The 10,785-nt window shown below is 58.9% G+C and overlaps 1 protein-coding gene across 1 annotated transcript; it reads left to right on the top strand.

The window, feature by feature from the left end:
* The first annotated feature begins 1,922 nt into the window (after positions 1 to 1,922).
* On the top strand, positions 1,923 to 8,297 carry ST8SIA3 (ST8 alpha-N-acetyl-neuraminide alpha-2,8-sialyltransferase 3). Its single transcript, XM_017839137.1, has 4 exons — positions 1,923 to 2,116; positions 2,623 to 2,745; positions 4,419 to 4,976; positions 5,070 to 8,297. Exons 1-4 carry the CDS (start codon positions 1,938 to 1,940, stop codon positions 5,350 to 5,352), a joined length of 1,143 nt encoding a protein of 380 aa, XP_017694626.1. The 5' UTR covers positions 1,923 to 1,937; the 3' UTR covers positions 5,353 to 8,297.
* Positions 8,298 to 10,785: the final 2,488 nt, after the last annotated feature.

Raw genomic sequence — 10,785 nt, 5'->3', positions numbered from 1 at the left:
CGGGCAGGGCCCGACCTGGGCCTGGCGCTCCCGCGCAGCCTCCGGCGAGCCGAGCTGGGTGTCAATTACGGGAAAATCAATGGAGATGCTGCTCAGGACTCCTTCTCACCATTCAGCACGGATGAGATCCTTCACTTTCTAGCACTGATTCATTTACCTTCAGCCTCTCCAGGGGCTCCTGACATATTGCTATCTGGGAGGAATCTGAAGCGAGAACTGCCTTTGTTTCCACCGCAACTTGTTGGCTGCGGGGCCGGGGGGCTGGGGCTCGGGAGGGAGGCTGAGGCACACGGCAGGGTTGGAACATTTCTCACCAAAACACCTTCCCGAGGTGCTCCCAAACCTCATTTGCATGGGCGGGAAAAGGGGACAAAGGGGGCCAAAACTGGGGCCGGAGTGGCAGTGACCTCCTTCCTGCAGCTCGGGGTGCTCCGGCTGAGCTGTGCCCGGGAGCAGTGCTACTCCTCCCCTTGGACAGCTTGGACAGGGCTCAAAGCAACCTGGGCTGCTGGAAGGTGTCCCTGCCCGTGGCAGGGGAGTGGGACTGAGTGGTCTTTCCCAGCCCAGCAGCTGGAAGCTCTCCCAGTGCCAGGAGAGGTGTGTGACACCAGGGCTGCACAGGGTTTATTCCTAGCCTAGGGTTTATTCCCAGCCCCAGGACACACAGTCAGAAACTACAGGAGACAACGTTAAAGGCTATAGAACCGAATTCCAAAGTATCTAAAGCCGAAAACTGCAGGTGGTTTATCCTGGGAAGGCTGGGACTTCACTAGGACAATACCATCCATGTTGAGGCTGGGGACAGCGTGCACTGGGTGGACAACAGGCACACAAAACCCTGTCTCAGACAGCTCTTATATCCTCCATTCCCAGCCTTTCCTCTCCCTCCACCAAAGCTACAGGCATCCCACAGGAGCGGGATATAGACCTGGGGCCATGCTCGGGTCGAACTCCCACTGCAGGCTGGAGAAGCACCGCTGTGACACAAACCCCAGCCCTGCAAGCTGCTCGTGTTCCTGCTCTTCAAAGGCAGCCTGGTGCATGGAGAGCGTGGAGGATATCGCCCAGAGCAAGGACGGGGCTACAAAGACAAGATTTATTATTTATAAGGCACTTCAGTGAACTCGGGGCTGGGAGGCAGAGCGGGCTGGGGGGGGGGCAAAGCTTTGTGAGGGGAAAAATGGAGTTGGAAAGGACGCCGAGAGCAGTGCAGCACGCAGAAGTCATGTTCATGAGGGACATTCCTCGGCTCAGAAGTCAGGCTCTCTTGGAGTTCACATGGAATTTGCTGTGTGATTTAGGGGCCGGTTTAATGAACCTTGCCCCGGACACCGGGCTTTTAAAGAACGAGGGTCTGCCGAGCCAGCACTGGTCCTGCACTGTCCAGCACGGGGTCCTGCAGCCCTGTATGTGCCATCTGTGATCCGCGGTGTCGCGGGGAAATGTGTCACAGGGGGCTGGGGACATCGAGCACCCCCCCGGACACAGTCACAGTGTCCCCAGCAGCCCAGGCTCCCCATGGCTGAGCCCTACACACATCCAGAGGGTCTGGGGGATCCCTGCGGCACTCGGGTTGCCAGTCTGAGCCTCCCCAGCCACCCCAGGCTTTTGGGGGATCGCCGCAGAGCGCCCCAAGGCAGCGGGAAGGGTGCTCTGGGCACACTGGGGGTGTCAGGGTGGGCACACTGGGGGCCCCCCGGGGCTGGCGGCGCGTTCTCCGCGGCTGCGGGGGGGCCGTGCCGGGGCCGGGGGCGGGCGGGGGGAGGCTCGGCGGCGCCGCCGGGGCCGGGGCTGCCTCTCCCGGCTGCCATTTCAGCGCTCCATCCCTCCATTTTCCCTCGGAGCGCGGCGGTGCCGGCCCGGCCCCGGCCCCGCCGCCGCCCCCATGTAGCGCCGCGGCCGCCCCGCACCCGCCCAGCCGCGGGGCCGCCTCCGGCATGCGGAGCTGCAAGATGGTGCGGGTGGCCAGCGTGCTGGGGCTCGTCATGCTCAGCGTCGCGCTGCTCATCCTCTCCCTCATCAGCTACGTCTCGCTCAAGAAGGACAACATCTTCGGGGCGCCCCGCGCCGCCGGCCCCGCCGGGCCCCGCATGTACATGTTCCACGCGGGATTCAGGTGAGCGCGGCCCGGGATGCTCGGGATGCCCGGATGGGCCGGGCCGGGGGGCCGGGATGGCGGCCCCCGGTCCCACCGCAGCGGGGATGCGGCTCCGGCCGCGCCCTGCCCGGCCCGGGGAGCGGGAGGGACCGCGGGAGCGGGGATGGAGCGCCGGCCGTGGGAACCGCAGCGCCGGGATGCTGAGGGGCGGGAGGGCTCCGGCACCGCGGGGTGGGGGCGCGGAACGGCCCGGGGCGAGTGGGAACGGGTCGGTAGAGCCCGGTAGGGCCCCGTCCGGCCCGGTACGGCCGCAGGCGGGCGGGGAGCGGCGGGCGCTGTCCGCGGTGCTGATGGCGGCGGCGGCGGGGGCGGGTCGGGCACGGCCGGTACCGGGCGGCGGGTCCGTGTGCGGGTGTCCGTGTGCCCGGGTGCGTGTTCGTGTGTGGCGTGGGTGTCCCCGCCTGTGCCCGCGGGGGTGTCTCCGCGTGCCGTGCGCGGGTCGGTGCCCGTGCGCCCTTCCCCAGGTCCCAGTTCGCGCTGAAGTTCCTGGACCCCTCGTTCGTGCCCATCACCAACTCCCTGAGCCAGGAGCTGCAGGAGAAGCCCTCCAGGTGGGCCTTCAACCGGAGCGCCTTCGCCCAGCAGAGGTGAGCGAGCCCCCGGGCCCGGCCCGGGCTGTCCCCTGCCCCCGGGATTTCAGGGAATGCGCTCAGGGGCTGCTGAACACTCTGAGCTCCGAGGGATTTGCCGGCGGCGAGAGACAAAGGCTGAATCAGAGCGTTTCCCCAGACGGTTGCAGCTACCCCGGCAGGCTCGATTATTTCAGAGCAGGACACCAGGCTGCAGCACACACGTTATTGTGCCAGGACGTGACCCAGTTTCCTGGTGCGCGATTTAAAGTGTCGTTCCTCCGGGAGAAACGGCCGGGGGTTCAAACTGGAAGCACGCAGGGCTGGAACAGCCATGAAGTGCCACGTTCATGGAGGCCAAAACACGCCCAGGGAAAGTTCCCAGCTGCCGGCAGCTCTGAGCAAGTGCAGTGCTGCTCCTGCCTCCGGCTCCGCTCCGGCTGCGGGGGCGGGCACACGGCTTTGTGCGCTTTATCTATTTGCCGATTACACAGATTAAACTTTTCTGGAAAGGAAAATAGAGCCATTTAGCCATTCCAGATAGCCACTGCCATCCTGGGCTGTAATTTTGTCCTGACAAACGCCCGCTGCTTCGGGGGCCGCCTCACAACTCACAGTTCACATATCCCACCCCAGGAGCTGGAATCCAGGCCCCTCAGCTCTGCAGCCAGGCAGGATGGGGCTGCTGCACCCCTCGGGGCAGGGTCTGGGCTCCTCTCCTCCCTTCAGGCAACTCTCCAAGCACAGCAGGACAAATCACTCCCTTCCAGTGCCACCATATGCTGCCCGCTGCCCTCCGGAGGGGAGGTGGCACTCTGCCCGTGCCATCTTTTCCCCGGGACATCCCAGGCTGTGTGACAGTGGCCACCCCTCGGTGTTGCTCCATTCCTGGCACCACCAGCTCCATAAGCCTGTCCCTGTGCCACCCCCCGATGATTTTAGCTGATGCCTCAGGAGCTGCCTTTGCACTTGTCCGGCAGCCAGAGCCCATAATTAGGGCGCCCAGTGGGACTCCATTAATGCTCAGACATTGGAGGATGAGAGCTGGAGGAAAGGTTGTTTGTTTTCCATAAACACGAGCAAATAAAGTGGTATTGGGTTTCTAATTTTATGCCCTGCGAGGGAAATTCCCGAGCAGGGTTGGTTTTGTTTGCTTTGTAAGTCTCCCTAATAACCCTTGTAAAGCTGCCGGTGGATGAGACATTAAGGAACTCCATTTGCATAGATGGAGACAGAGCCTGTCGCTTGGTTTCGTGATTCAAAGCTTGTTAATGAGGACATAAAGACAGAGATATTTATAAATGGGCTCCTGTTAATTCAGCTGGATATCCGGGGTTTGCTTCGCATACCTCGAGGCAAACCTGGTGCACCCACAGAGCCCCAGCAGAAACCTGCCCACCATGTCCCAGCACAAACAGGACAATGTCACACACTCCCCACACCGGGGTGACCGCGGCAGGGTGTACCACGAGCTGTACCCTTGACTTACTCAGACAGTCCAATGTTTTAATCCTGACACAATTCCAAGAGGCACAGACAGAGCCTTAGTTGGTGCCAGTCAGAAGCGGAGCCTGAGGTGAGGAGCCAGCTCCCCAATTCCTAGTTATTTATATTAATTTAAAAGTCATTGCCACGGCAAAAAGAAGGGACTGTAAGTCCGTGTTTTCTGCTCTTTTGCTCTTTTCCCTTAGGCAGGAAATCCTTCAGCATGTCGACGTCATCAAGAACTTCTCCCTGACCAAGAGCAGCGTCCGCATCGGGCAGCTGATGCACTACGACTATTCCAGCCATAAGTACGTCTTCTCCATCAGCAATAACTTCAGGTCTCTGCTTCCCGACGTGTCTCCCATCCTGAACAAGCACTACAACATCTGTGCCGTGGTGGGGAACAGCGGGATCCTGACCGGGAGCCAGTGCGGGCAGGAGATCGATAAATCGGATTTCGTCTTTCGGTGCAACTTCGCTCCGACCGAGGCTTTCCAAAAAGACGTGGGGAGGAAAACCAACCTCACCACCTTCAACCCCAGCATCCTGGAGAAGTATTACAACAACCTCCTGACCATTCAGGATCGCAACAACTTCTTCTTGAGCTTGAAAAAGCTCGACGGGGCAATCCTTTGGATCCCCGCTTTCTTCTTCCACACGTCGGCGACGGTCACGAGAACGCTGGTCGACTTCTTCGTTGAGCACAGAGGGCAGCTGAAGGTCCAGCTGGCCTGGCCAGGGAATATCATGCAGCACGTTAACAGGTGGGTGGGTGGGTTTGCCTCGCATTTGCCTTGACAAAATACAACTTGGTTATTTCTGGACAGGTTGACTGTGACACACCTTCCTTCCCCCAGGTACTGGCGGAACAAGCACCTGTCCCCCAAGCGGCTGAGCACGGGGATCCTCATGTACACCCTGGCCTCTGCCATCTGCGAGGAGATCCACCTGTACGGCTTCTGGCCCTTCGGCTTCGACCCCAACACGCGGGAGGACCTCCCGTACCACTACTACGACAAGAAGGGGACCAAGTTCACCACCAAGTGGCAGGAGTCCCACCAGCTGCCCGCCGAGTTCCAGCTGCTCTACAGGATGCACGGCGAAGGACTGGCCAAGCTCACCCTGTCGCATTGTGCCTAAGAACCTCCAGCTCCAAGTGCCAAATGACCGTCTAAAAAAGTGCCCAAATCCAGAATTAAACGTTCTCCAGATAGAAGTCTAAACAGGAAAAGGAAACAAACCCGCCCTAAAAAACCTTTTCCGTGATGTAAAGATGCTTTTCAGCCCCCGCCCTTCCGGGGGTCTCAGCTTATTTAGCGGCGCAGAAGCTTTTTATCGCGTTCCGTGGGTGCGGTTTGTGCAGCAGCAAAGTGGAGATGTTTTGCATTTCTAGAGAAGCCGCTCAGTATGTTTTTAAGAGCTCTTCATGTTTTAGCCTTCCACGAAAAAATCCCTCCGTTTTATTGTCCCTTCCCCGTTAGGACTAGGTTTTAAAGGGTTTTGCTTCTTTTGTCTCTGTTGCTCTCGATAGCTCGGTGTCGCCGTGGCCGAGGGATAAGGGCGCTGGGAACTCCAGTGCATCCTCCCGAGCCAGTTCCTCCGCGTGGATCCAGAGATCCACCGCTCGGGTATTTTCCTATTTCCTGAATTTTACATTTTTTAAAGAATAACAAGAAGAAGAAGAAGGTCACGACACGGTTCGTACCTCAGCTAGGTGTTTATATCGCTCTTGGAATACTTCGGGGGTTTAATTCCATTTGGGACACATCCCAGTCCAGACCAGAGAGGCTGAGGCATGTTCATTCCCATCTGGTCATTTACTTTAAAGCTAAAAGATTTCCCCATTTACACTTCTATTTCCCCAGTCAAACAACCGAAATAGTGGCCCCATTTCCCAGTCGCAGGAGGAAGTCAGGCTGTTTGGAGACAGGACAAACCTGAGGGTCACTGAGGGCTGGGAAATGTGGGCCATTATGCCTCGGGATAAAGAATCCTGGGAAATAACTGGGTTCCTTATCACAGCAAGTATTTCAACATTTTTTTCCTCTTCTGTGTGAGAACTGACCACGCACTGAAAAAGGGATGCAAAATCCCATTTGAATCATACTTTAAAATGGCACGTGCTAATTTTTCTCAGCCTCTTTACCTACAAGCAGCTGTAGGAGGTGAGGAAGGAGGTCTCTGGCACAACACCCAAGCCAAGCAGCCCCGAGCATCTCCCGGTGCCCGTCGTGGCACCGCAGCTCCACCGCCCCCAGAGCCAGCCCCGTTCTCCCCTGCCTCCCTTCCTCATTGGAATTAGCCCACATTTCCCAGATTTGCTGGTGCAGAGGCTGTTTAGGGCTGTGGAGGGGCTTGGCTCAGCTCATGGTGGATATTCTCACCTCTCACCGGTGTTGTCATCACCTGTGAGGGCCTGAACCTGCCAGGGGCTTGTGCTTATTAATGCCAGATATTTTTCATCCATTGCCTGCAGGGAGCGATCATTTCTAATCAGCAAATTAAAGGAATGTGAACTGCCATCGTTGTATCGGAAGGAAAGCAGGGCCTGATGTGCTCCGTGCAGTTTTTGGCACCTGAAAGAGGGACAGTGCCCGGGACAGGCCTGGCACCGCGACCGGAACTTTCCAGAGGCACCGAGCGCGGAGGGGGAAGCACAAAACCCGCCGCAGAGATTGGGAAAGGGGAGCACAGCAAAAAAATTATTGACAGAGCTCCATATTACAGCATTGATTTTCCAGCCAAACTCCCCGTCGACGGCGCAGCCCCACGTCGAACATTCCAGAATCATTGATTCGAACGGGGCTCCCGCCCCGCGGTCGATGGCGCAGCACAGCCCAAAGTAAATTGCTTCTCGGTATCAATATTTCTCTTTTTTTGCGGGGTGGAAAACCACCTCCAAACGTGCAGCTTTTGTCGGGGGATCCGGTGGGATCCGAGGGAGGGCTGAGTACGGAAGGGGATGGAGAGGACAGTGGCAGAGGGGCTGCCTCTCTGCAGCAGAAACGCCTTTCCACGGATAAACCAGTCCCTTATTGCGTATTTAATTGTTGTTCAGAAGGTGCCTCCCTGCTCAGGACGGCCAGCAGCGCCTCGGCTGGGCCCTTCCTTCCCTCTGTTCGGCCCCAAATGTTCCTGCACGAATCCCTGATGGCTCAGGGAGAACCCTCCCTCTCCTGAGGACGAGCCAAGAGAGCTGATGCGGCAGGGTCGATATCTGTAAGTACAGAACATTTCAGGTTCCAAAATCCAGAGGAACCCTCCCGTCCGGCTCCTTCCATCGGGACACAGACCCTGTCCAGTGGCAGCCACATCCTGCTCCAGCCCCTCTGCCAAAGGGAGGGGGGGCCAAGGACCCCCCTCAGGGGGTGCTGGGGGTGTACATAGGATTGGAAATGCGTGTTCCCTTTCTCCTTTCACACCTCTTGGGGGTGGATTTTCGTTGCTTGCATCTCCTCAGAGGCGGCTCACGAAAACAGGCGTTTGGGCTGCCGGGTTGGCTGGTGGAGGAACCCAAAAAACAAGTGTTTGTGACACAGAACCGACTGTGAACGGGGGCCGCGGAAACGTGAAAAAGCAGGTTTTCTGTCAATGAATGTGTCTTCATTCCAATGGCTCTACAGTTCAACAATGCCTGAGGCAGTTGTTTTCGATAAAAAAATATAAATATTTAAGAAAAAAAGAAAGAAAAAAAGAAAAAAAAAAGAAAAAAATGCCATAATTGTAATAAAGGTTCCATAATTAATGGCCATACTAAAAGCATTGTTTATTTTGAAATGGCTGATGTTCACAAGGGGCCAGGGCGTGTCTCAGGTGAGCGGTGGGAAGGACACTGGTGTCCAGCCTCACACCCCTGGAGAGCCTCGAGAGCAGGACTGGGGGCACTGGGCCCTGGCCAGGGGTGTCCCCAGCCCCGAGGCCGGGGCGGGGCTGCACAGCACAGCCTGCCCTGGCTCCTCTCGTGGCAGTGAGCTCCCGGTGTGCCCCTGCAGTGTGATGTGCCTGCAGCGTTGACTCATGTGCCATAACCCGATATTGAATGCGTTGTTTTTAAATAAAATGGTTTCTTGTGCATTGGGAGTCCGCAAAACTCCGCCGCGTCCGCTTCTTCCTTATTGCGGTTTCCCGAGCTGCTCACAGCCACTGACAGGTTTCACTGGAAAACTTCCCCAAAGGGGTTGCCAGAGGTGTTGCCGAATGTTCCCCATATTCCATTATGCAGCCCGACAAGCACGGTGTGATGGATCAGATTCCGCACTCCCCTGGAATATGCGGAGATACAAAGCCCGGGAATCTGTGCCCGGCTCAGCTCTGGGTGTCTGCTCATTCACATGAACTACATTCCCAAGAACTTCTTAGAACCCACTCCTGGTACTTGGCCACTTCCCAGGGGACTGGCCGCTTGCTCCAGCCCTGTGCGGTGTCCTCAGTGATTCCCAGCAGGAATTCTGCCGTGGGTTTTCAGGAGTTCACACGAACTCCCAGTGATGCAGTGCCTCAGGCTGGCAGGGGCCTCTGCCTGTGACAGCTCCTCTGCCTGTGCTCCCTGTGTGCTTCCCATCACTGCTATCCAGCACAGCCCGGATATTTATCCTTGGGATGACCCTGGCAGAGGGGCAGGTGCCAGGGTTTGTGTTTGAGGGACAGGGAGCAGCCCTTCCAACCCCACCATCCCACGGACACCCCAAAGCTGCCCCTCGGAGGGGAGCACGGGCTGCAGGCAGGGAGAAGGAGGAAAGCCAACAAAGCAATTCCCTCCTCCCTCCCCCAGGAGCACCGGGAGAGCCTCCGGCGAGGGCAGCCACGCGGGCAGGGAACGCCGTCCCGCTGGGCAACCGGAGCTCGGCGGGCTGGAAGCTCTGCGGCCCTGCTCCTGCTGCCCACAGTGGCTGGGCCACGTCCTGCCGGGGTGCCCAGGGACACCCAGCACCCTCCTGCAGAGCCCTGCCGGGATGGAACCGCCACGCTGGGTACGGCCAAACCACGTGCAGATATTTATACACCGTCGGGGTGATTCCCGGGAAGATTTTGCCGTCGGGAATTAGGCAACTACCGTGTGTAATAAAACATCTTCAGGGAATGCAGCCACCAGGTTTGCAAAGAAAAGGTCGAAGTCAGGCCTGATGAATTTGTTGGAGAACAAGGCAAGGCAAGATAAGGAAAGGAAAGGGGGAAAGAGGGGGTAAAGGGAGGGAAACAGAGGAAAAGGGAGGACACGACACCAGCACATCGGCGGCACCAGATTCCCGTCGGGGTCTGCCCACCCACCCCCTCCAGCCTGCCCACCCTGGCACCTCCACCCCCCCCCCGAGGGCCGCACTCGCCTCTCTTTCCCCAAATCAACTGCAACTTTTGCCTTCCTTTAGGAAGGACAAAAAGATTTCACGCATAACTTGCCCTGAACAAAGGCACCTCACGCCAGGGCTTTCTTTTCCTTCTGCCTTTCTTTTTCCTCCTCCACCGCAGGCTGACAGCGGCCGGAGTAGCTGGGGTGGGGAGAGCTTCCCTTTAGACCCGCCTGGTTAGTGCCAAAAAGCAGCTTGGAAAACCCTGTGAGCTCCAGAGACACACAGCGTGGAGGGAAACGGATCCAATCTGTAGGGAACGGGGTGCTGACACCCACAACCTGTCTGCGAGGACATTCCAGGCACCCTGGAGAGTGGCCTGGTAACTGATGGTCCTAAAGGTGACATTTCTCCCTGTTTCCCCCTCCCATTTTGCTACCGGAAAGACCCAGTGGAGGTGGGACCTTCACGAACGCAGAGATGGTTATCGGGGCTGAGATAAGGATGACACAAAACACAAGGACACGGCTGCTGCCGCCACTGCCTTACTGATTAGAGTGGGAGAAGCAGTGGAGGGAATGGCACAGCTGGGAGCAGCTGGATGGCCTGGCACGGCACGACCCAACGTGTCTTGGCACGGGTGTCCTGCTGTGCCAGAGCAGGTCAGTCCCCACTTGCCACTGGGTGATGGGGGATCCTGTCCCTATGGGCCCTGTGCCCATCGGGACCCCCGCCCACTCCTCATCTGCCTGCACAGCTTCCCGCTGCCTACTTGGCTGCCCTCCTGGCTCCACGGTCCTGCTTCCACAGCTCCCTGCCCTGCTGTGCCAACCCCCCTGTGCCCTGCCCCTGCCAGCCCCGGGGGCTCAGGGGCATCCTGGAGAACCGGCCCTTGCTCGGGAAGCGGGGAGACGCGTCTGCCCGTGTGTGCGCGGCGAGCGGGACCCCCCGGCCGTGTGTCAGCGGGGCACGTGGGCCCGCGCCGGTGCCGGGGTGATGCGCGTCCGTCGCGCTGTCACCGAGCCCGTGGCTGCCACAATAACCAGTAGCCAATAGCAGTGATCAGCAGCGGGGCTGCGGGACCGGGGGCTGCGGATCTGGGAGATGCGGGACCGGGGCTGCGGGGTGCGGGGCCATCTGCCAGGAGAAGCCGCGCCGCCGCGGTGCGGGAGGAGCCGCGGTGCCGGTGCCGGTGCCCTGCCGGGGCGCTCCCGGTGCCGGTGCCCTGCCGGGGCGCTCCCGGTGCGGGTGCCGGTGCCCTGCCGGGGCGCTCCCGGTGCCGGTGCCC

This window comes from Lepidothrix coronata, unplaced genomic scaffold (genome assembly GCF_001604755.1).
Source record: "Lepidothrix coronata isolate B3197 unplaced genomic scaffold, Lepidothrix_coronata-1.0 Scaffold377, whole genome shotgun sequence".
Lineage (NCBI taxonomy): Eukaryota > Metazoa > Chordata > Aves > Passeriformes > Pipridae > Lepidothrix > Lepidothrix coronata.
The sequence above is the reverse complement of the archived record's forward strand: the minus strand, read 5'-3'. Positions and strand labels throughout refer to the sequence as shown.

Coding starts and splice junctions, on each gene's coding strand:
- ST8SIA3 (XM_017839137.1), top strand. CDS start 1,938: ATGCGGAGCTGCAAGATGGTGCGGGTGGCCAGCGTGCTGGGGCTCGTC. Junction 2,117..2,622: donor ATGTTCCACGCGGGATTCAG/GTGAGCGCGGCC, acceptor GCCCTTCCCCAG/GTCCCAGTTCGCGCTGAAGT. Junction 4,977..5,069: donor ATCATGCAGCACGTTAACAG/GTGGGTGGGTGG, acceptor TCCTTCCCCCAG/GTACTGGCGGAACAAGCACC.